The sequence below is a fragment of the Vicugna pacos genome, chromosome 14 (genome assembly GCF_048564905.1).
Source record: "Vicugna pacos chromosome 14, VicPac4, whole genome shotgun sequence".
NCBI lineage: Eukaryota > Metazoa > Chordata > Mammalia > Artiodactyla > Camelidae > Vicugna > Vicugna pacos.
In genome coordinates this window covers 47,166,848-47,193,249 of record NC_133000.1, presented here as the reverse complement: position 1 = coordinate 47,193,249, position 26,402 = coordinate 47,166,848, and the positions used below count along the sequence as shown (strand labels likewise).

The window sequence follows — 26,402 nt, the reverse complement described above, 5'->3', positions numbered from 1 at the left end:
ATCTTTATTCTCTAGCCTTACATAGAAAATGTTCGCTGATCTCTGATCTAAACAATCTTATTACAAATAGGTATCTTTATCCCCATTTTATAGATGAGAAAACTAAGTCTGTAATTTTCCTTAGGACACAAGCCAGCAAGTAGCAACAGCTCTGGGTTTCCAAACCTCACGCACTTTCTAAAACCCATTTTGTAAATTTTTGCTGATGGCTCCCAGATTTATCTCTATAGGTCAGCCGTCCCCTCTGAGCACCGGCTTTTTTTCAGATTCTCTAAATGCATACTTGACATCTGTACTTGAATATGTAGTTGCTGATGCTTATAACCTAGGAATTACATTTGAGTCCTACTTTTCACTACCTAATTGCTGTCTTTGAAGGAAGTCATCAGGTTGATTCTGCCTCCAAAACTTAGCTTTTAATATGTTCCTGTCTCTCCAAGACACTACCACCACCTGTGTCTAACTCCCCTCATTCTTGCTAGGACTACTAGACTCCTCCTAGCTGTTTTCCTTGTTTTACTGATGTTTGCCTAGTGATCACTTCTTCAGTGGAGCAGTAGGAGTGGTGCATGTTCTTTTAGTGTCAGAATAATATGCAAATTCCTTCTCAAGTGATCCTGTGTGACTCTGCCCCATAGGTCTCCCCAGTCTCATCGTAGACTGCTCCCTCCAGCATGCTCCCTACGTTTCAGCCATCTGTAACCAAGCCGGACTCAGAGCACTTCAAAACCTTTGCATGTGTGGTTCCTATCCTTTGCTAGATTAGTATTTTCTCAGGTTTCAGTTCTTTGCTTAACTCACGTCTGTCTCTTCCTCAGATTGGCCTCCAGTGATGCTCTAAAGTAAAGCAGGTAGGAACCCCAATTTTTCACTTCTGTCTCAGCCATTTATTTGTTTTCCTTTTGGCACTTACACATTTAAAATTAATATTTTAAGCACTTTCTGTGGGTGCTGTCACCACCTCTAGAGTGTAAGCTCTAAAGGGCGAGTGATCTTGTCGGGTCATGGTTGTATGCCAAGGACCTAGTTCTGTAGTAAGGGTTCTTGCCAACAAAGTAAATGGAGTAAGAATTGGTCTCTGCCATCAAGGAACTGAAGTCCACTGGTGAGAGTTTCAAGTCTACTGGCAATGACATACATAGGCTCTCTTGTTACCTTTTGTTTACTTTAACAAGTGTTGATTATACTGGTTGCACAATATTACTTTCTGTTAGAAATGTTTATAATTTTAGAGACACCATAAATGCTTACAGTATTAACAAGGGTTATAAGGCAGACATTTAAAAATATGTGAATTAAGTAGTTTCTGAAAAAAACTTTGTAGACTAATTTGAGACTGACTCCCCCTCCCTCCCAATCAAAACACAGGAAGTTTAGTGAAGCTGCCAACCCAAGAACAGGCGTTTCCGTGGCCTTTTCTTTGAATGATATGAATCAAGCATTCAGGCATCTGGAAGATGATCAGCAAGAGTGGTGTTGTGACTACATCCTTGCAAGAACTGGATATTTTTTAGTTTCAATTCAGTTGTTACTTAGGCTTCTCTGTGGAACTATGACCTCATTTGGAAGGCTGTTGATTTACAAAATCCTTTGAATAGCTTCTGTAAGTTTTTACTCCCAAATCTAAGATGGACCTTTTTTTTTTTGGCACTGATTTTTAAGCCTATCCTTTGAATAGCTTCTGTAAGTTTTTACTCCCAAATCTAAGATGGACCTTTTTTTTTTGGCACTGATTTTTAAGCCTATCCTAAAAAAAAAAAAAAAAAAAGCAGGGAAGGCCTAAGATGTGTTTCAGTTTTTTTTTTTAATCAAAAAGGGAAATGAATGCATGGAGAGGAGATCCCCCAGGGTGAGACCAGGGATGGGAAAGAAAAAACTATGGTCAGTGTCCACAGTGAACAGTTGACCGATAATAAGATGTACGATTTGTATTCTGGGTTTCTTTGTTTGCTTAAATAGCATGCCGTTGTGACAGAGTAATTACTTCCCTTACATTCTTTTTATCTGATGTCTATCATAAGAGCAGTTGATACATTAGTTTTAGTTTTCAGCGGCCACTGGGGCAGGTACCATGCTATACATAAGATAGTATTCATGCTCACCAGTATTCCCATGGGTTGGGGTTCTACTTTAAAGAAAAAAAATCACGCAAGGAAAGAGATGACCTTATTTTTCCAGGACAAATTAAACAGTGCCACAATCATTTGCCTTTATAAGTACAGGCCCCTTGTCTCTTCTCCTTATTCTCTCATTGCCTTCAGGCATAATGTCTACAGCATCTCCACATTTTCTTCAACATTTGGTCCCTTGTGTGGGGGTAGCAGATTCCCTCTTGCTCCACTGTTGAAGCAGTGTGTGTTTTCTAATGAGCGTCTCTGTTTCATAATCTACCTTTATTAATGATTGAAATGATCGTTGTAAATCTGCTTTCCATTGGTAAGGTTGGCTTGAAGACAATGCTGATGGTGCATTGTTCAAAACAGCTAATATGGCTGCATATTAATTAACGCAAAAAGCAAACATACGAATAGTTTAATAGCAAGTTTGCCTTTTACTGAGGTTGTTTTCTTTTGCTCCTGGAGTGGGAGATAAACTTTTAAGTCTCTTCTGTAGAAGGACAAGCTGTAACGTACCTACTGAATACGAGAGTTGGCCTTTGTTAGCAGGGGGCTTGAGTTACCCTGTTCACATCACCCCATTTACGTAGAAACCAGGCAGCTTAACAGCTGTTGTGTGTATGTGATTCACCAACGAGTGGTTTCTCTGGAGACACTGTTTGCTGTGATTTTGCTATGATTTTCTTCTGAGAGCAGAATTCTAGACATTGACCGTGGGAACCGACATATGTATGCCCTGTAATTTTTTCTTAGCTGCTTACATTTTCTAGATGATTTATTTTTAAGTCATGCTGCCACCATGAAAGAGAATTGCAACCAATGCTCTGCAGATAGTTAGCTCTCCATACATCGAGTGGAGACCTTGATTAGTTTACTAAAATTGTTGATTTCAAAAAAAAGTTTAAATTTCCTCAGTAACTAATACTCCATAGGGCTTTGTATGTGTTTTCAGAGTTTGGGTCTTACTCTTAATGAACATATGTCTGTTTGTCTAATGCAGATAGGCTTTTATAATGCAGGAAGATCTCATCCTTCACTCCTAGTATTCTCTGTTTTGGACATGTTCACTTATGATCTGTTTCAAAAGAAGTGACTGTTCCCTGATGGAGTTTTCATTTGCTGTTTCATGGCTTTGCAAAGGAGGAAAGTCAAACTGCAGGGGTGACTGTGTGGACTGGAGATAACAGACCTTCAGTGAGAGAAGCCAGACTGGACACAGGAAATTGAAGCTCTGGAGCCTACTCTTCCATGAATTAATTAAGTAATATAATTAATTGTATAATTATATACATAATTAGAACACTGTTCATCTGGATCATGTTTTTACAAGTTGTTCCTTTGTTCATTACCTCGCTCATTCATCACTCATTCTTTCAACCCTCTGTTCATTTGTCCAGTTATCAGGTGAATTGACTGTGCTTGGCCTTGGTGCTTGGCACTATACTGGGCCCTGATACTGTTACCAACCAGGGTTCTTGGCCTCCTTAATCAATAGAAATTGTTAAGAGGCCAGACGAGAAATTCACGCAAGGCTTCACTGGGACTCATGCTGCAGCAGGAGCTAGCGAAAACAAGTAACAGGTTTTCTTGCTCACTTCCTGATGGGGTGAGCTGGTCCCTTAAAAGGGTGAGGGTAGGGGTGGGTCCAGAAGTTGGGCTGGAGGGGTGGCTTAGGTGGTCTGCCCACCCCCTTGCTGGTGCCATGTGCTGGGATCATGTGCAGTATCCTGCTTCTGCTCCTGGCACCCTGCCATTGCTCCCAACACCCCAGAAGTGGCAGTTGAGTTTTTGGTCTTTTTGTATCTTATTGCTCAGAACTGGCCCCAACTGCCAATGCACACAGTTATTTTTAGTCCTTTATAGTTTCTTTGTATTCTGTTGTTCCATCCCAGTGTAAGCAATTCAGCCCAGGGTCCCAGGTCCCAACCTGTCTCAGATGTATAAAACAAACACATTCCCTGCTTCGTGTGTCTTAGAGTTTTGTGAAGGAGCCGGACAAAACTGAGTAAAAAGGATAGTATATTGTAGTGGCTGAGTGCCTGGGCTCGGGATTCTGATCACTGGGACTCAGAGCCCCACTACGGATGCCCTGGGGAAATTCCTGCATCTCTCTGTGCCTTGGTCTCCTCATCTGTAATATGGGGATGACAGCATTGTGTGAGGATTAAGTGAGTGTATTTAGAACGGTGCCGTCTACAAGTACTCTAAATGTTAGCCACGCAAGTTAGCGCATGTCCGCAAGTGTCCGATTTCAGAGGTGAGAGGAACTATGAAGGAAAAGAATGTGGCGCCATGAGAGAATAAAAGGAGGAAACTCTTTCTAGATTGGGTTGTGGAGAAGACTCTCCAACTCTCTTTTCCTAATAAAATCTTAAAATGTTCTTCAGTTGTCTCTTCCTCTGCCGCTCTGCCCACATGATATAGAAGGCTGGCCCCCATCCCCAGCTCCCAGGTGGGAAATGCCCTTGATTGGTCCAGGAATCTAAGCCCAAGCCAGTTTATCAATTTGTGCCTGGAGATCCAGTGGTCCCAGGGAATGTATCTGTTTGGGCCAAGGAAGATGAGAGAAATTTCCTGGGGCTCCTAAGAAAGTTTTCTCTTTGGTTATTGTGTGTAGATTTAAAGCCTGGAACTGTTACAGTTATTTCACTACCAGAGTGATGATGAAACACAGGAGGGCACTCTGGAGAAAAACTGTCCGGGAACTCTGAGAGGGACAAGCCTGCTTACCACCTCCCAGCAGGCTTTTTCAGCTTCTGTGAGCTGTTGAGTTTTCTGCTACTTGTAGTCAAAAGTAAGGTAAGTCAAGGAAGGCTTATTGTGGAGAAGACAATTGAGGATGATTCCCAAGTTTGCTGATTTGTGTGTGTGTGTGTGTGTGTAACTAATTGGTGAGTTTGTTACCATTTACAGATAAGAGGAAGGCTGGCTGGAAGAGTAGGGGAGAAATAGGCTTTAGGGGCAAAATCAAGAAGTTCTCATCTGTAAAATGAGACAGCTGGATATTAGCAGTGATTTGCACACTTTTTCTTTTTCTGACTGAAGATAACATCCTTCCATCAGGAATTATGAGTTCTAGAGCACTGGCAACCGTTTTCACCAACATTGGGGCAAATAAAATCAGAATCTCAGCAAGGGGTAGGGAGGGTGATATGTGGGTGTTTTCAACCCAGTTGCACATAAGAACCAGGTCTACTAGATTCTTGAGCCCCTCCCCAGGCATGGTGCAACAGAATCTCTAGGGTAAGACCTGGAAATCTATTTAAAAACTGGGAGCTGGGATGCAGCCAGCTTGGCACTTATATGCAGCCTGGCTTTGGGGAACCACTGCACTAGGGGGATGCAAGGTCCCTTTTTTTTTTTTTAATTGAAGCATAGTTGATTTACAATGTGTTAGTTTCTGGTGTACAGCCTAGTGATTCAGTTATGCATACGCATATATATATATTCTTCAGGTTCTTTTCCATTATAGGCTATTAAAGATATTGGATATAGTTCCCTGTGCTGTACAGTAGGACCTTGTTTATCTATTTTATGTATAGTAGTTTGTATCTGTTAATCCTAAACTTCTAATTTATCCCTTTCCACTTCTTTCCCCTTTGGTAATATAAGTTTTTTTTCTCTGTCTATGAATCTGTTTCTGTTTTGTAAATAAGTTTATTTGTCTCACTTTTTATTACTGAGCAATAAAAAAAATAAAATAATGCCATTTGCAGCAACATGGAAGGACCTAGAGATTATTATACTAAGTGAAGTAAGCCAGGCAGAGAACGACAAATATCGTATAATATCACCTCTATGTGGAATCTAAAAAAAAACTGTACAGGGTTTATGATTACAGCTCCAGGAGCCAATTTCAGTTACCTTTAGCCCAGGAAACAGCATGAATCTTAGGAGTGGCCACAGCACAGTCTTACTAAAGTACCTCAGCTACTAATCAGAAATTGACACACCATTGTCAATTGACTGTATGTCAATAAAAAAGAAAGGGAAGGAAAAAAAGTCCTCAGTTGCTGTCATGACACTACTGCTTCTCGATACTACCTCTGGTCAAATTATCATGGCATGCTTTCTCTCTATAGAGATAGTCAAAATACTATGTCTGACTGCTGGCATATTAGCAAAATTGTGAGTATACTAACAGTTACCAAATGCTTAGATGTTTGATTGATGGGTATTAGAACATCTGTTACTTGAACAGCAGTAACAGTATCACTTTACATAGCAATAGCTGGGCAATTCCTTGAGAAGTCAGCTGGCAGATCAGCCCCCAATCTGAGATTTTCTCTAGTCATTGTATGGACATTATCACCCATGCTCTGCCTAGCTGGAGAATGGCAGGAGATGACATCTGTTGTCAGATGGTGGTGAGAAGGGGCTTGGAGAAGACATGAGTCAAGGACACACTGGGGCTGTGTTATAAGTGGTGGTGCAGTGAGATGTCTGGGATGGGGGTGAGCCAGGGAGGGAATGAGCTCCAGGGCAGAGACAGGGCCCCCAAATAAAGAGATGCTCTGCAGGAAGCAGTTACTCTAATTAATGTAATCAAGGCTTTATTTGTGGTCATTTGGGGCTGCATTGGCAGCCAGGCAATTTGCCCAAGATGGTAATGATTGTCTTGGCTTTGGAAAATGATGCTCCAGGCATTTTGGGGGAAATTTTAGCTCTGCTTTGCTACGTATTTTCTTTCCCTCTAACCTCTGCTTAAATAGGTTTATAAGTGGTGGAAGGAGAACATTTAGTCCTGAAAGGAAGCAGCATGTTAACTCTTCTACCTCCTAAGAGATAGATTCATGCTTTAGCTTCCCCAGGAGGAAAGCAAGAAGTAAATAGAGCACTTTTCTCTTTGCTTATTTATTTTTGGGGTAATATACACTTAGGTAGTTATCTTAGGTATCCTATTAAGCTTTAGAACATTGGATATGTTTGCCTTTGCTCCTTTGGTTCAGTTTGCTATCAGTAATTGACCTGGTTTTCATATTTAAACATTAGTCCATTGGAGGAAAACAAAACCAGTAATGGTGTCAGTGTAGGATTTTTAAAGAATGATTTTTGGTTACGTGTTAGACAGTGGAAGCCATGAAAATCTTGTAGTTGTCAAGAGTGTTTTAATTTCCTTGTCACCACCATTGCTACCAGCTCCACCGTGGCCATTAACAAATATTGGTTGAGGCTAATCAAGTGTGAGATTAGCAAGTTAGCTGCTGGGAATACGAGGCTTAAGTGATTTCTGCAGAAACAGATAAGCAGGGATGGCAGCATAAGCTTGTGTTCATTACGTGGGGAAGCACTTTTGAGAATACACATTTGTTGGGCCACTCTGTATCCCCTGATGTGACATCTGCATTAGTCTCCAGGAATGCAGAAATTTCAGGGCCTGGGCCTAGAGTTTAGAGAGAAATAGCAAATAATTAAGATGTTTGTTCTTTAACGAAATATGACTCTTAATTCGTTTGAGACTTTTTCAAGTCAATGCATCTATCTGGAAGTAGCAAGTGAAGGACTCAGTGATTAGGAAATTTTAATGGCTGTTTTCCCCTCATTCTTAAATGTCTGTAAACAATGTGGCATTTATGGATTTAATCAAGTTTGTCTTTTAGTGGCTTCTGGTGATTTCCAAGTTGCCCCCAAATGTATTCATGCCACATTGAAAGAATATCTTGGTAGAGCTACAAGATTTATAGTACCTAGTATATGCTATATTTTTTAAAAATTTTATTTTCTATTTAAGTGTAGTTGATTTGCAATGTTAGTTTCAGGTGTACGGTGAAGTGATTCAGGTGTACATATACGTACATATATATATATTTTAGATTCTTTTCCATTATATGTTATTACAAGAAGTTGAGTATAGTTCCCTGTGCTATATACAGTAGGTCCTTGTTGTTTATGTATTTTATTATAGTATATGTTTTCGAGCTGTAGTATTAAAGAAATTCATAGTCCCATTACATGTGGGAATGGGAGCTCGAGAGCCTATGAATTGAAATCCACAGGCAGCCTTTCACTAGGAGTCCTTTCTGGAATGTAGTGAGGAACTATTACACCTTTTTTCTTTTAAGCAACCACGCGCATTTCTTTTAGGCCGTTATATATTACAGATTCTAAGAGATGTAAAACAGTTTTTAAAAAGTAGCAGGAAACTGATGAAGACCTCCTGATTGCTTGCTGTTTGCTTTTTGTGTGACAGACACTCACTGGTCCCCAAACACACGGTGGAATTCTAGGTGCGCTCTTTCGTCAGCGAGTGGCTTAAGTCATCGTGATGGTATTGAAGATGATGATGAAAGATCACACTGACTACTCTTGGAAACACATTATGAATGTGTGCAGCTTAATCTTGCATAATCCTCATGTCCAGTCTGTAAGACCGTAGTCATTGATGGGGTAAATTTGGTTCATCCATTTACTTCACTTCTTGTTTCTCTCCATTTTCATGCCCAATCCGGTTACTCCAAGAAACACCCAGACTCCTTAACATGCCTTCAGTTCTGCCCCTTCCTCCTGCCCCCACCCTGTACTCCCACTCTGCCTCCCAGCCTCTCTGAGCTCCTCACCAGTCCTCATGCCTGCCTGGCCTTTCACATCTTTGTGTTCACACGCTGGTCTTTTTGTTGGAAATGTCCTCTTACCCGCCTGCCTGGTGGTGTGCTCAAGTCATTTCCTCTGTAAAATCTTTGATGTCAACCCGCAGCCCCCAGGGGAAGCCCTCTCTGGCTCGCATACTCCTTTATTACAGAAGCAGCCTCGTTTTCTTAGTGTTCATTGCAAGCCTGTCTCCAATGCTAGTTTGCAAACTCATTGAAGGTAGAGACAACGCCATCATTCTGCCTTTAGTGTCCAGTACAATGACTCATATGTATTCAGCATTCATTATATGTATTGTTGAAATGACTTCAGCAAAATATATTTTTGTTGTTATTTCTGAGTGTTTCCTTTCTGAGTAGGACTGTGTGGTATGTCCAGGAGTGTAAGAAGTGTGACAGTTGACCAGGGCCTTAGAGGTTTATATTGCTTTCGGAAGAGAAAAGACACAGAGGAAAAGTGTTAACTAATCAAAGACTGTGGGTGGTACTGCCACTGCTTTAAGCAAAAGAACACAGAGAAGTTATATTGGTCCTCGATAAAGAAGTGGGTGAAAGATATTACGTTTATACAGAAGAGGAGAGGCATAGGGAAGTGCGATCGATTGTATGCATGGACTTTGGGGAAGGAAAAGCAAGGGAAAAGGCAGTGCCAGAGCACAGAGAATGCATGGAATTGGGAGAACTAGCAAACTGCTTCATCAAAGTAAAAGTGCGAATAATATTTGCCTCTGTCTCATAGAATTATGAAAAAGAAGTGAGATAATTCATAAAAAGCATTAGCATAATGCCTGCAACAGAGGAAGCAGTTACATGATAGCAATCCATTCTGATGATTGTTATTATAGTTGTGATTTAATTGTAGTGGCCAGGCATAAAAACACACCTTTATGGACATAAAAAGGTGATATACTGCCATTTGCAGCAACGTGGATGGACCTAGAGATGATCAGGTGATGATAACTTACTAAGTGAAATAAGTCAGGCAGAGAAGGACAAATATTATATGATCTCACTTATGTGTGAAATCTAAAAAATGGTACAAATGAACGTATTTATAAAACAGAAACAGACTCACAGACATAGAAAACAAACATGGTTATGAAAGCCAGGGGAGGGATATAAATTAGGAGTATGGGGTTAACAGATACATACTACCTTATATAAAATAGATAAACAACAAGGACCTACTGTATAGCACAGGGAACTATATTCAATATCTTGCAATAACCTATAATGGAAAAAAATTTAAAAATGTGTATTTGTAAAGCTGAATCACTTTCCTGTACACCTGAAACTAACACATTATTGTAAATCAACTATACTTCGCTAAAAATAAGAAGTGAAAAAAGCCCACACTTTTATGGGGGAACCATAGAAAGCAAAGCCAGACAATGTATCAGAAACCCAGTTGGAGAAATAAAGGCCAAGGGGCTAGGTTAGCGGTCAGGTGAAATTGGGAATGAACAGGTCAGTGTTGGGGGAAGAGAGAGGCAGAGAATTTGGAAGAACAGTTGAGAACTGAACACAGGGAACTAGTGAGAAGAAGACGACCTTGAAGCTCAGCAAGGCTTGCCCCAGGCTGGTGAAAAAAAAATGATCTACTTCCTGCTGGGACTGGAGCCCATCTCCGAGCGAGCGTGACCAGCCCAAGGGCCTGCTGATGGGAGCAGTTGTCCTGAATGAGTGAGCTGTAATTAGGGCAGGTGGTGTGCAAAGTGGGGAATTGCGGTGGGGGCAGATTCTGACAAGGGACAGAGCAGTGGTGGTGGTAAGTAGGGAGGCTCCTGAGGCAAAAGTATGGCTACAGGGTTTATCGGAAACAGGATCTTAGTTTAAATGTACCTAGAGCTTTCTCTTTCTGCTGCCCTAGATTTAAAAGGCAAGGTCTGAAAATCCAGAGGTGGTGTCTGTCTTCTCAGCCCCCCAGGGGAGTCCACGGCCACTTGTTTGGCCTGTCTTTCTAAAAATATTAGCCAGTACCTCTGCCCAGTGTATCAACTTTAGTAGACTTTTACTTTTATTTTCTTTTTCTAAGCATGAGATTAAAAAAGAGAATGCTTTGTTTTTTATGCTTGTGAGAATGTTCAGGATTTTTGTCGTGCAATATAGCCAAAACATTTTCTACCTAAGGTGTGTACGTTAAGTATTGTGGTCTTAGGTCGCAGTTTTCCTATTTGTATGTTTATAAAAATCACCTGAGGTGCTTGTTAGACAATTTAGGCCTCACCTCAGAACTACTGTTATTCTCTAGGGAAATCGCCTTGCAATTCGTATTTATAAGCATCCCAAGTACACCTTACGGTCAGGCGACCTGGATGAATATTGCTTGTGCCAAATGAAAGATTTTTAAATTCTTCTATCCTTGTAGGTCCAGGATTCTAGTTTTAATTTCTAAGACATCGTCTGATTGCACTCTGATCCAGACTTTGAAAAGTCATGAGAAAGGTTTACTATATTCTCCTAGTTAGTTCAGGAGTTAAACCTAGGGGTTCCCAACTGGGGAAGGGGGTGGGTTTCACCCGTCAGGGGATATTTGACAACATCTGGAGACATTTTTGCTTGTCACACTGGGACTGTGGGTGTTACAGGCATCTCTTCTGCACTGAACAGGACCTCCTCCCACAAGCAAAGAATTATCAGGTCCAAAATATCAATAGTGCCAAGATTGAAAAACTGGTTAACCCTTGAGGTCTGTCTGTATTCATTAATAATCAGTTAATTAAGTCTTAATTGGAGGTATAATATGTATCTCATGTGATTACTATCCATATGAAGATGTAGAAAATTTCTCCATGCAAAAAATATATGTACATATATGTGTATGTGTGTATATATATATATATATGTATTTTTTTTTAACTTGTCAAGTAAAAGTCAAGTCAACCATTTGCTAGTCTTTTGAGGGCCGAGGCCCTTTCTCTGCAGATGGGTATGTTAGTGGGAGTGGAGTCTCTTCTATATTTTGACTAAATCACACTTTAAAGATTCCTTTAACATGGAGTCAATGTAAAAATACATGTGAATTGGTCTAAGTGCCAAGTCATCCTAAAATTTTTTCAGTTTTTCTTGTTTCTCCTTTATGGCTGTTTCCTCTATACTTGATTTGACGACAGTTTTTTTTGTTTTAGTGACTTGTGATATTCCTGTAAGGCATTTTTTTTCTAATGTGGAGCTCATGTTTTATCAGTCTACATTATTTTTAATTATGTAGAGTGAGGACAAACAGGACTGGGGACAAACAGGTAAGATTCAACCAGAGGGCCGGGTAAGCTTTCCTGTGTGGAGGGAGGGCCCCTAACTCCTACTAGGCAGGCAGCCATGGGCTCACAGGACACGGGGGTGTTACACAGGCAGTGAGAGCAAGTTACTTCATCAGCTCATTTACAGGAAGGTTGATTAAGAAAGCTTCTCCCGTTTCCAGTGAGCCATGTAGTTTGAAAGCTAGGACAGGAAGGAAGGAAAACCATTTATTTTGATCGTTTTGATTAGTGACATAGAAACAGTCTTTACTCTCTCTAACTTCCCTAAATTAGACGCTTAACCCTTACATTCGGATTTTTCACCAATTTATATTTTCTGAAAAGAACAAGAAGTAGATTGAGTAGCCATCCGTTGAATTAGGAAAAAAACGTGTTCTTGTTTGCGTTTTCCCTAGAGAGTACTTAATTTTCAACTTGGAAGTGATATTGAGATTAAATAGAGGACTCTGACAACTGTAAAAGGTTATATTTGAGTACATTTTCAATGTAATTATACTTCACAGAATGTATTTCAAAAGCAAAATATATCTTTTAAATGTATGTATCTTTAGATCAAATCATTGTAAACCCTGGGAAAAGGAGTGAGGACTTGCAGGCTCTTGTCAGGTCTTGCCTGTGTGAACCTGGAGTCAGCCTTGTACTAACACGCCAGATTCCACCCCATAAATTCTGGTAAAATGCAGTCTGCCAACTTGAAACTGCCTATTGCTTAATAAAGTCTAGCAGCTTCTGTGTTTTCTGCAGAAGCTGAATAAATATAGCAAGATAAAATCTGTGTTTAATTTTGGAAATGATAGTATCTTTTGCCTAAAATCTTTGAGTTAAAAGTTGGAAGCAATTTTTGCATGCAGCCTTAATTCCACATAAATAATATTTTTATATGCTGTAGAAGTCTTAGAAGAATTTAAAACAGAACATCTGTCCTAACATGTGTATCAATCCTTTTATTTAAAAGAAAACTGAAAAGGACCCTATAAAATGAATAGTTTAAGTACATTTTGGAATGGTAGACTATATGCTTTTTTTAAAAAAAAAATCACAATTGAGATTTATTTTACAATGCATTGGTAGAAATAATTGTATTTCACAAAATATATTCCTTTTGTTTTCATTTTTGCATTATTTATTGCTGGCAGTTCCAAGTACCAGAATTCACATGTGATTTTTCTTGTTCAACAATATTAAATAAACATCTTTTAAAATAGAAAAATTTCCCCCCATTATAAGCATATGTATTACTATACTTGTAATAATTTTGGAACAAAATTGAATGACTTGGTTTAAATATGTTTAAGTGGAACTCAATTATTTGGCAGTATTTGGGGGGATATGAATTGGTGAAAAATCCAAATTTGGGTTTTAATTGCAAAATTTAATTATTGTGTTGAAACATAGATCTATGATATATGAAATGTATTGCCTGTTAGAGATCTTTAGGGAATTTGGATTTGAATATTCAGCCAAGAAAATCTTGTAACCAGCTTAAGCCGAAGTATGCATCTCAGTGCTTAATGATGCTTGGAAACAAAACATTCTACCCAAAGATCTGATTGACACTATTCATAAAGCAATACCGTATCAGATTTAATTAATTTGGAAGTCATTTACTGTGGCTAATTTGTGCTGGGTACATTGGCGATATGAAGAGTAAAATTTGCATAAGCTGATGAGTTTTAATGCATCTGAAGATAGTTTTCCTGAAATTTTGCTTTTTTTTTTTTTTGGTAGAGAAGACTGCAAATTACTAATGCCAATATTTTCATGATTGTCATTTTATGGGTTCATTAAACCTGTATGTATTGAGCCGCTGCTCTATGTCATAGTGCCTATAGTTGCCATTTGTTTCTTATGCCTTTTTCCTCTTGTTTTTCATTATTATGTACTGTCAGAATTGCCACCTTTCCTCTAGAGGGGTACTTCATTTAATGTAATACCAAAATTCCTGAGACCATGCATATATCCAATTTTAATACTGCCCCTGCCTTTAGTTTATAATGTCAGAAAGAATTGTCAAGCCCTTTAGTGCTCAGCCTTTTGATAGCACCTTTGATATTTCTTGAGTTTTTAACAGATACATGTGTATCTGTCCCCCTGCCCCCGACCCGGGAAATTACAAAAGGAAAGGATAAAATTGGTAACTTTACCTTTTTCTGATGTGTGTTCAGTGCTCTGGTTTACCTCCTGGAACATCAATATGTGACAGTACACAAAGAATATTGCCAACCAGGGAAGCTTAATCAAACCTCAGCCTCAAGAGATTTCCTTGACTCTTCACTGCATAGGCATGAATGATTGAATCATTGAGCATGTCATTGAACTCAGTCTCCAGTCTCCTCCTGTTCCTGGTTGTTATCACAAAGCCCCGCCCTCTAATTACATGGTTGATCCTTCTGGTGAGTCTTCTTATAGCGAACTATCTAAGGGGTTTGCCATGAGTCACCTTAGAAACATATGCTATTAAGTGTGGTCTGAGGGGCCACTGTGAATAACAAGGATACTCCTGTCACTTGGGAAATTCCAAGGGTTTAGAAGCCAGCCAAATTCTTATTATAGACCCTTCTATTCCCCCTGAAAAGTATAGTGTGTCTTATTTTATAAGGCATATGCAAAACTGAACTGTATATCATTCCTTTAACATATTTTCAGAACTTTACTCTGTCATGAGTTATGTGGCCTTGAGCAAATCACTTAACTTGTTTGAGCCTCAGTTTTCTTGTCTGTATAATAGAGCTAATAGAACCTATATATTAGAGAAAAAGCAACGTGCCTTACAGAGTGTCTGCATATAAAAGGTGCTCTGTAAAATAATAACGATTATAATGTGCACATTTGCCCTTTAATCAAGTGCTATATTTAAGAATCAGTAGATAATTTCTTCCTGCTACTTAGAAGCCTACAGCTAGGACTGTCTTTGCCAACTTGTTCCCTATTTGTAATGTATATATTAAATCTATATTGTAATATGTTTTATATGTTATATTAAATATGTAAACATATTAATACTTATATAAATGTTATTGTATTATAATTTAATATATTTATAATACATAAAATATAAAAAATATATTTGTAATAAATATGAATATGCTAATATTTATATAATTTAAAAATAACATTAAATAGAAATATAATACATATTATATTTAATGCATATCTAAAGCATGTATTACATATGTGTAGTATATTTTGAAAGGAGTGTTTAGGCAAGAAACTGATAATATAACTGTTTTGACATTTGGCCATTTCCGGTGAAGCAAATCAATTATGACTGATGTTTTAAACTATTCTACTTCAATTAGCTTTATATTTTTAGATGATATCTGTAAATTAATTCTTAAATACAGGATGTCATTTTAACTAAATAAATCTCTTCTGTACCATGCCACATTTTGACCAGGTTTGTGTAGCTTTCCGCCTGATTGCTGTTGCTGCACAAACTACTTGAGATTTGACTGTATTTTTTTTAAATTGCTTACAATAGTCATGCACCTGTTTGTGTTTATCCTTTCTTCCATGTAAACTCACTGTTTATTACAGGTGTTGTGTAATCAGTTTAGAATGTCTGGGGTTTCTCAGAATTTGGTATTGTCTGCTCAGAAATGGGAAATCAGATTAGCTTTTGTATTTCCTTCATAGAAGACAAAGATACTGCATTGGAGTTTATGACCAAAATAACCTAATTGATATATGAAAGCTCCATGTATTCAGAAACTATGAACATCTGAAATGAGCGTATCTTGATAAAACTATGAGCATACTTTTCTAAACCTTGTCACACTAGCTGACAAAGCTGAATTAAAATGACAATTAAAAAATAAGGAAATTCCAGTTGGAACTTTTGTTAACTGTAGCAGTAAAAACAGCAAAAATGACTAAGTGGTTTATAGAAAAATCATCTTTGTTTCATAGTGTTCTAAGAACCTGTCAATTAGTTTTTATGGTTAAATATTAACCCACATTCCATTGCCTAACTATTCCATAAAAGTTGTTACAAATTGCCACAAGCAGTTTTCACCAGAGAAGCTGGTGGAGGTTAAACTGTATCGTATCTTAAAACACTTCAGCCCCTCCTATGTGGGTGAAGCGGAGGCGTGATATAATTATCTGGATGGCAGGAGATAGATAACATTTTTGTTGTGGTTATCTAGAAATGTCATATGAAAGTCTTTTTTCTCCTTGTGAGTGTCTACTTCCAGCTTTTTCTGTGGCCTGTGATGGTGATGGGGACACCTGAGGAGGACCCCCAGGGCTTTAGTGTCTGGAGTTCTTCGACCCTCAATAGATGCCTTCAATTAGGGGAGCTGATTTTATTTGATTTACATACCAGGATTCTATGAAAGATACCCTTTGGAAAAAAATAATTCTCTTAAGTCCAAAAACCAGGCTGGTTCAGAAACTGCTGATGTAAGAGAATGTTTAAGGATTTTTAACATAAACTGAGCAGTTGAAATTTATACCAGAACATAGAGGATTAGAAGGAAGGGAGAAGCAATACAGATGGCAGAGGACAGATTAGTTTTCTCTCCACACACCACAGTGAAAACAGGAAGAATATAATATGATTATTTGGCTGCTAACCGTATGCTACTTACTGGGATCACGCTGTACTCTCGTTTTACTGAGATAAAATTTATAGAAAATGAAGTCAACTATTTTAAATAGAATGTACAATTCAGTAGAATTTCATACATTCATAATGTTTTGCAAACATCACCTCTGTCTCCAAAACATTTTCATCGTGCTGTTGTACTTTGCAGTTTTATTTACTGAATATATTCATACTGGGCTTCTTCCTAAAAAGGGCTAGGAAGAAGCATCTAATAAAGAGTACTAATAAAATGGAAATGGAAGATTGGAACCAAGGAAAGGAGAAGTAAGCTAATATGTAATCTACACGTGCTAATGTCCTTTTTACTCAGTGTCAGCGTTGACTCTTGTGCTTCCCTGCATCGGAGCAGTAAGGTACACCTGATAAGTACTCTAAAATCAGAGAATACCAGCTTCTCAGTGAAAGTAGTTTTTCATAACATTCAGTTCTGGATGAAATTTCTTATTTGGAGCTTGATATGACATCGTGTAACTACATTTTTATGTTGGATACTAAAGCATTTTTAATATGACTCTGTGAAATAACCTTCAATAAAATAAAATAACCTTCAGGGCACACTATTATTCTATAAGGTGATGATAGGAATTTTAGGTATAGCAGAATCACACACAGTTGACCTTACTTGCTTGATGTCAGATTAGTCCAGATACTTCTTCTCTTTCTTCCTTCCCTTCTTTCCTCCTTCCCTCCCTTCCTTCCTTTCTCTTTCTTCTAGAAAAAGGCAGAACATGAGGTTGGCAGCAGATCTTAAGACCTCTGTCAGCAGGTCTGGAGGGATTGGGAGCCTGGTTGGGCCAGGGGTATGTTTTCAGTTAATAGTAAAATATAGTTTCAAGGTTAAAGTCATTTTTTACATGTTTATGTAATGAGGCATAGATGATACAAAGTATAAATCTCATTGTGCACAGAACTACATAACTATTGCACATGGTTACAGAGCTTACTTTTTTTAGCCAATGGACTTGGTGGGTGGCAAACCTGGAATTAACTGGGGGATATTTACAGGCAAAAATTTCCTTGTTTATATTTGGTAAATTTAAATTTATTACCAGCAGTGGAAGTATGGAAGGATGGAGGTAGATTTTATTGGTTCTATACACCTACTTTTACGTTGCTTTTGCTAAAGTTTTACTAATTTACAGTGCAACTGGCAGTTTAAGAGAGCTCCAGTTTCATTGCATATTTGTAAGCACTATGTATAATCATTCACACTTTTTTTTCTGATATAATACAAAAAAAATTCTTATTGTTAACTTTATTTTTTTAGAAGAGGAAATTGAGGGCCATAATAACATAGTAACATTAGGCTGTAAATTGATGGACATAGTTCTATATAGTTCTATGTATTTTTTACCCAAACTTTATTTCAAAAAATTTAAGTGTATAAAATGTGGGAAAAAACAGTACCATGCACACAATATTCCCTTCGAGTAGACTCAGGTGGTTAACATTTTGGGACATTTGTATTATCTCCTTTATTAAATGCTGACCCACTTGAAAGTAAGTTGTAGACATGGTACATCAGCATGTATCTTTTAAAGGTAAGGGTATTTTTGTTCATTATTCCACAACCACCATATTATTATTACAGCCAAGACATGTAACGTTGACATAGTAAGACATCTGTATACAGTCTACATTCACATTTTTCCAGTTGTCTCAGAAATGTCCTTCATAGGTGTTTTCCTTTTTTCAATTAAGGAACATTCCTTGCAATTGGTTGTCATGCCCTTTTCGTCTCCTTTAATCTAGAAAAGCCCCTGCTGCCTTTTATCTTTCCCAATATTGATAATTTTGGAGCGTGTACAATGCCCCCAGTCTGGTTTTATCTGATTGTATTTCCTGTTAGACTCAGGTTAAATATTATGACAAGAATGTTGTACGAACGAGATTGTGTTCTTCCCATTTCATCGCACCAAGAGGAACTTAATGTTTTTTGTTCTGTTTTCGATGAGGCTGCACTTGATAACTAGGTTAAGGTGGTATTGTCAGATCCTTCCATCTGCAGGTAATTTCTCTCCTTTGCAATTATCGAAGGAGCTGTGGGGTGTTGCTTTAAGAGTATGTGAATGTCCTCTACAGAGACTATTTGAATCATTGTATTCTCACTACCTAGTACAGGGCCTGGCGTGGAGTGAACATTTCTCCCTCAGAAAGTTTGCTGTTAGTGTATATAAATGCAACTCATTGTGTTTCCTGCAACTTTACTGAATTCATTTATTAGGTCAATTTCCTAGCTTTTAAAAAGCAGTTTATACTTTATATAGAACATATTAATTAAAATAAATATTTTATTTATGGTTCTTGGCTGAATAAATGAAGTGCTAAAATGTAAACCACAAAGCATGTGGAATGAGTACACTTTTTCCAGAAGAAACAAAATATTTTGGTAATGAGAAAATCAGGTAATATAAACAGGCAGTTTTCTCCAGTGGCTCTAAAACACTTCCCCCGGTCATGATTAGTAACTAATAAACTTTATCAAACTACCTTCCCTTTAAACACAAACTAAACCAGTCTTTGAAAATATAACAGGTTATGAGAACTTTTGTCCAAGTTGCTTCAGTTATGACTCCTAAAATGTGAAAATAACACTCATATCCACAGCTTGTGAAATTCCTAACTTTGATAAGAGTTCTGCATATGTATTTACACATTTGAACTAAATATATATAATTTTCTGTACTATCTGATTATAATTAGACATCAGTTCATTGATATTATGGAGTATTAACACATATATAATATTAACATGTGTATTCATGTCATAAATCATGTGTAGTTTTAACATAGCATATTCCTAAATGCCGGGTGATATAGTGGTGTCCTGACGTTGTGATGGTTCCAAGTAAACCAACTCTGATGCATTCCACATTGTTTTGTTTGCATACATAAATAATGTACATTGAATATTGTATTAGTTAGGTGTCAGTGCAGGGAACAGATACCACTCCGGTTTCTTCAATCAGAATTGAAAAAGAGATTTACTACAGGAAATTATGAAATTGTAGGAAGAGCTAGAAGAGTAGGAATCAGGGACTAGCACCAGATGTTTGCATTTGTTGTCTTAACACTGAGGCTGTGAGCAAGAGTTCTGGAAAATTCTGGTTGGGAAAGGAAGGAAGGAACAAGCACTTCCATGTCCCATGAGGAGAGGATCCCAAGTGGCAGAGCAGATAGTGTGAGAAGAAAAGGGCAGTGCTTGCCTGGTAGGGACCCAGCCTGACATTGTACCAGGCACTTGTGTGTGTGTGTGTGTGTGTGTGTGTGTGTGTGTACACCCTGGAGAAAGTTATGTAAGGTCTTCATCCTTGAAAAATTGATTGTTTGGAGGCATGTTTACATGTAAGAAACAATTGAAGAACAGTGACATAGACATAGAACTCTAAATCTAGAAGAAATTTTAGAAATAATCTACCCCAATTCTTCCTCTTCACAGATGAAGCAACAATCACTGAGGTGATTGTTTGAAGTAACTCAAGTTTACATAATCGAGAACAATTTGAGTATTGAAAAATCTTTCAGAGACCAACTAACTGGTCCTGATATTATAAAGGATAATTTATTTTGACAACAATTAGTATCAGTGCAATCAATGTATTGTAGTGTGTTTCTGCAAAAATAGTTACAGCAACATAAACATAATCTGATTATGATAATACAATAAAATAAGAGTATTTGCGATTTTTTTAAACCTATGGACTAGTCAGATTATATAAATATAGCCACAGTGCTACTAAGATGAGTGCCCTCTGGTGTTCTGGGTTATCCTAAAATAAAGCACCAGTCTTCAATTTAAGTACATTTCATTAATTCTAAGATACATAAGTTCTCCCCACTTTAATATTTCTGCAATCTGGATGTGTCTTACAAACTGTGGCATCTTAGACTTGATTAAGGACAGTAATTCTATAAAGGAGAGACTACTGAAGTGGTTCTCAAAGCAGGTGTGACTCAGAATTACCTGAAATAACTTTTCAAAAACAAAAGTGTCTAGGCTTTCAGTTAGGCTTATTGAATTATCAGTCATTGAACTAGATTATAAATATGATAGTAAACAAATATGATAGGCAGCAATATTTGTCAACTTTTTATCTGGTCATACTTTCTGGGAGGTAGTGGTAAATTCCACTTAAGCCTGAAAAATTTTGTATCATCAGTTAGTATGCCCTTCTATGTTGCATGTTGGTGCCAACCCAGAATTTCTTTCTTTGCTTTTGTACCAATTGTAAATCACAAATTATATGAAATGAATATTAGCACTACAGGATAGTAGTGCTATCCTGTAGTGCTAATATTAGTTATCCCGCTATCATTAGTGGGTGAATGACTCTTGTGAGGCTGCTGGTTTTAGTGCTTATGTTCAGAGAGGACTTTACAATTTCAAAAGTGTTCTGCATATATTGTCTCATTGGATCCTTACAGTTGTTTCTGAGAAAAATACAACAGAGGTTATTATGCCTTTTGGTACAAATGAGGAAATAATGTGCTCAAGGTCCATGGCTAGTTCAGATTCAGATTTCCACAAGAAGTCCATTGGACCATGTGGACAAGGAAATGTTCTGTTCTGTACATTTGAAGATGTTAATTATTCAGTAACAACTCGAGCATTTTCCAGAACAGTGCCGTACATTGTTCTGTATGCTGGATGAGACACAGAGACGTACAATATATACCTGTAGATTCATCAAATTCTGTAAAGATGTAAAATTGAGAAATAGCATTATCTATTCTTTGATGTCTGCATAATAGCATTAGAAAATTCTAGTTTTGATATAGTATGAGGAAGAAGCATGGACGTTGGGGGTCACATAGCTTTGATGCCAGGACTTAGCTCTTCCACTGGTTAAGTGTCAGTGACCTTGAGCAAGTGACTTCTTTTTAAGTATTGTTTGGAAAATAGAGAAGATTGTATCTATTCACAGAGATTTTGTGAGAATTAAATGAGATCATGTACATAAAAGGCCTAGAAAATTTCCTGGTTCATAGGAAGCAATTAATAAATGGTTGTCATTAACATAATTTGCTTCCAATACTGAAATATAAAGTGAAAATCTGTAAGCCATAATTAACAGTGCTAACAGAAAACTTGAGATTAAGTTTATAAACAAACATACAGACTGCAGGGATAAATGATCAACCCTAGAGCCAAGGGCATTTTATTTTATTTATTTTTTTCTCCTTTGAGTTGTGTTATAAGTCTTTAGGTGGCTTATAGAAAAGCTGAGGAGTACACCATAGTTGTTTTATTTTTAAATTTTTATTTTTATTTTTATTGAAGTGTAGTTTATTTACAATGTTAGTTTCAGGTATACACCATAGTTGATTTAAACCCAAGATTCCATGTTTCATCGAAGTATTTAATAGAATAAAGAAATGAAACATGAACAAAATTGATTCTTTATTTACAATGTGAAATTATTTAACTTTTGATGCACTTTCCCCCCTGTTCTTTAGCACTTTATTATTCTCTTATGTAAATTGATGATCCCAGTATTTTTTTTCTTACTAAGGAGCACCATTTGATTTATGCCTCCACATTTTCCCACCTCTCCCCCATGACTAAATGTTATTTTGTTTTCTTGAGCATTTATGAATCCCTAATAGCAGTGGTTACTTCACCTTTATTTTCTGTTATTGTAACAGCTACTGCTTTTTTCAGGTGTTTGTTTTTTGCCTAGTTTATCTGCTTATAAAATGCTTTAAGCAAACTTCGAAAGTTGCCCCATCCATTATCATGTCTTTACGTTCTTCTAATTCCCACTACCTGGATTTCAGAGTGGTTGGTGGTCTGAAGTGCTTGGTGAGGCAGGTGAAGACGGGTCGTACCTTTAGCTTCATTTTTCCTGGTCTTTGTGATTGCTGATGGCTATGATTCTGAGTCAGGACAGGGCTTCCTGGTGAGTGCAAAACAGTGCTCAGATACAGGGTAGAAGAGGGCTTATCTTATCTCTGCTTGGCTGAGGGACAAAACCTCCTGTGGGGTTCTGATGAGCATTCTTCCCGTGGAGAATCACTGATGTAATAACAGGGAAGGTGGAACAACTCCTGTGGCTTCAGCTTTAGAAAGGTGGCTGGAAGGCAGTGTCTGTTAGGTGCTTTCTTGTCCTCTGATAGGGACACCCAGCTGTACTCTGGACACGTGGTGAGAACTTTTCCAACCGTTTACCTGGTCTTGCCCACACTTGGCAGTGTGCTTTGACTTATCTATAATTATGTTTTTGTTTTGTGTAATGCTGTCTTTAGTACTTTCAGATGATTCTAACCAAAATACTGAAACATTTTATTAATTTATCTGCAAAGTGCAAACATCGCCTTGTTAAAGACCAGACATCTGGCAAATCTAGCAGATTTTGTGTCTACAGTACTAATTTTTCTGTTCTTTTAATGATAACCCTTGCCTTTTGATTTCTTGATGGTTAAACTCAACAGGGAACAAAATAGTTACATAGTTATTTGTCAGTGACATACCCTGGCCGCTGTATTCCTTTTCCATCCGCCCACATTCAACCAGGAGCCTCTAAGCTGAAGTAACTAGATACTTACATAAGCCCAGAGGAGCTATGATAAACTTCATAAAATAAGCAGAGCAATGATACTCATAGCAGTTCATCTGCAGTGGTTCTTCATCAGGCTGGGTGGGGGTGCTGTTTTTAGCCTAGACCAGGGCCCAGAAAACAGTTCTCAGCACTGTCAGGAAAGTGGGCCTGTGCTGTTTTCTTTTTCTTTTTTTTCCCCCTCCATCACCTTTCACTATCCTTTCTTTGTTTTTCCCCCCAAATCAGTCATACTCAAATGTAAATGTTAATTTTAGATTATATTCCAGGACCAAGTATAAGTGGTTTTACACTGCTGTTTTGGGACATTCTAGCATCGCTGCATTTTATCGCTGATGGTCATTAAGATCTTAATAATAATAGCACTGATTATAATGAACACAATGACTGATGTTTATTAACATTGATTATGTCCTAGATTCTCTACTGAGCATTTTATCTTATTTAGTTCTGAGATGATTCTGTGGATGAGTTTTATTATTCGCCCTGTTTCACAGATGAAAAAACTGAGGTTTTAACAGGTTAAATGTGAAATAGCACTTGGCAAAAACTAAATACCACTTCTTCCTCCTTGAGACTTGCCATTTTTGTTTTGAGGTTACTCATTATATAATTGAGGAAGTACAAAAATGTGCACATACAGTATATATATTATGAAGTTTATAAATTATCTGAGTGGTTTTTTTTCTTTTTTTTTTTTTTTTGATGGAGGTACTGAGGATTGAACCCAGGACCTCATTCATACTAAGCTTGCGCTCTACAACTGAGCTATATTTATCCCACCTCCACTGAGTATTTTCTGAAATCATTATTTGAGTAGCCCCCAAATGGAAATTATACAAATAATCATCAACTACATTTAGCTCAGTTCTCTTTGACATATTGATTGAGCTTAAATATTGAGTATTGCTGTACCACATCGTGAGACTCAAAGATGTGTAAGAGAGTCTCTTTGTCTTCTTGTGGGTGGAACAGACACATAAACTTTAACACAGATCAGATTGTGATGGTTGCTGTAATTCAAGGGGGAACCTGCAGTGGGAACAGAGAGAATGCGGTGATTAACATTTACTGGCAGGATTGGAGAAGCCCATAGAGTTGTCATCCTGTTCTTGGACTGAACTTGTTAAAGTTTGCAATTTTAAATTAGTTCAAATTGTCATGACTATGTAATTTTCCAACAAAGTCAGTGTTGAATGCTGTCTGTGCATGTGGTACATAGGCCTTCCTAAGCTGTGACAAAGAAGAAATAGGGAGATTAAAAATATAATGCTTTTAAGATGTGTGTGGGAGAGGGGGGAGCTATTGAATTTTTTTTTTTTTAGTAAGAATGCAGTTACCTGTATTTTTATTTTTGAGATAAATTAGATTGCATTTTTGAAAAGTATGCATGTAATAATTGTTTCTTCATATTAATTGGTGGTTTCTTGTGTTATTAATTTGATGTCTACCCTTGAAAGTGTGGTTTCTAGATGAGGATCCAAAGTAGAGATAGCTGCTTCCATTGTATCCATTTTGTATCTTGTATGTGCAAAGCCGTAGTTTTTTTACATCTCCAAGGCACAAATCACGACATTCTCTTCTTTATTATCTAGCATTTAGCAAAGCACCTGGTTGGTAGAAGGTGATTGTCTGATCTCTGAATGTTTGTGAATTCGTATTAAAATGTGGTGGTACAAACATAGGTTCAGGCTTCACTTTATATTTCTTTGCTTTCAGGCCAGGCTTCAAACACACATGCAGTGTTTTTTCTCTTCTAAAATTTTATTGTGTCAGTCACTCCACTACTTAAAGCCCCCGTCTAGTTTCTCATTACTTGAAAGGTGAAGTCCAATTTTATGCATGGCTTGCTGCCCACTTTGTGATGTGACCTCAGACTTCTCAAGGGACCCATCCCTCCTTCAAGACTCAGCCATTTCATTTGTGTGCCCTCCACGCTCAATGGAAATGCCCTTCTCTTGTTCCCAATTAAAGTGCCTATCACTTTATTGTAGGTGTTCATTCGCTTGTATGACTCTTTGGAACTACTTGAAGATGAGGATTTCTGCTGTGATATATTTATATTACTCATCTTTTAAATACCAGAGTTTGACACATAGTAGATCCAGAAATCCTTGTCTAATGATTGTGTGCTGTCCTCAGAGTCCCACATGATTTAAAGTCAGACATGAATTTTAATATTTAGTACACTATTTTCCAAGTAGTTTTGACTGTTGCATATACTCCAGTTTATTTTCATAGGCACAGTTTATACTAGTAATTAATAAAAATGACTGTACTCTTTTCCTATTGTTGCTGTTATGAAGTATCACAAACTTAAAGCCTTAAAACAACACAAATTGATTCTTTTACAGTTCTGGGAGTCAGAAGTCTGAAATAAGTCTAAGAGACTAAAGTGTTGGCAGGGCGGCTTTCTTTCTTGAGGGGAGGATCTGTTCCTTGCCGTTTCCAGCTTCTGGAGGCTGCCTGCATTCCTTGGCTTGTGGCTCTCTTCCAGGAATTGCATCACTCTGACATCTGTTTCCGCCCTTCTGTCTCCTTCTCTGACTCCTTTGCATCTCTCCTTCCCTTATAAGGACCCTTGTGATGGCATTGTTCACTGGGATAATCTAGGATAATCTCCCTATCTCAAGATTCTTAGCTTAGCATACCTGCAAAGTTCCTTTGCCACCTTAAGGTGTTAGGGGATAGGACACAGACACCCTTGAGTTGGGGAATTATTCTGCCTGCCATACTGATTAAACTCTTAAAGACTTACTTGTTTTCTTCAACAGGAAACAAAGCAGAAACAGTAATTGACAGAAAGAAGAATAGATTAAGGGATGCAACCACAAGTGAAGTATGTGTCTATTTATACCAAAGTTTAGACTTAGTCAGTGGGTTAATTTTTGCCAACCACTCTTCATACTAGACAACCTTATTATTTTGTATAATTAATGCATTATCTTTGCGTGAGCAGTATGATTTGCATTGGAGAAAGAACACAAGGTTAAAAGGTCAAACCTATTAGACTTATACAGTGATGAGTAGCATCTTCAGTCTGATACGAAGTATGAAATATGAACTGTTAGAAGTAAAAAATATCAATTTTATCACAACACTTGGCCTTAAATGAATAAAAATCAGCATAAGATACTGTAAGAACTAAAATTTATATATAAAGTTTAGCATAAAGATGTTAAGATACGGCAAATTTCACTTAAAGTTTCCATTAAGAAATTGGAATTACCTCGTGGGTGAGGAACAAGGCAATTTTTCTGGAGATTTTCCCT

General features: G+C 37.6%; 1 protein-coding gene across 9 annotated transcripts in view; it reads left to right on the top strand.

Annotated features, from left to right (window-relative positions):
- The window catches only part of TBC1D4 (TBC1 domain family member 4), a 208,775-nt gene that overhangs the window by 39,935 nt on the left and 142,438 nt on the right, over positions 1-26,402 (top strand). The window contains exon 1 of one of the 9 annotated variants that reach the window (XM_072976401.1): positions 10,420-10,472. The exons of 7 other annotated variants lie outside the window; for them this stretch is intronic. Coding sequence is in view for 1 of the 2 variants with exons in the window: in XM_072976400.1 (XP_072832501.1) it covers positions 14,253-14,357 (105 nt within the window). In the remaining variant the exon portion in view is untranslated. Of the gene's footprint in view, positions 1-10,419; positions 10,473-14,129; positions 14,358-26,402 lie in introns of those variants that run through there. One more of the 9 variants, XM_072976400.1, reaches the window with a different exon arrangement.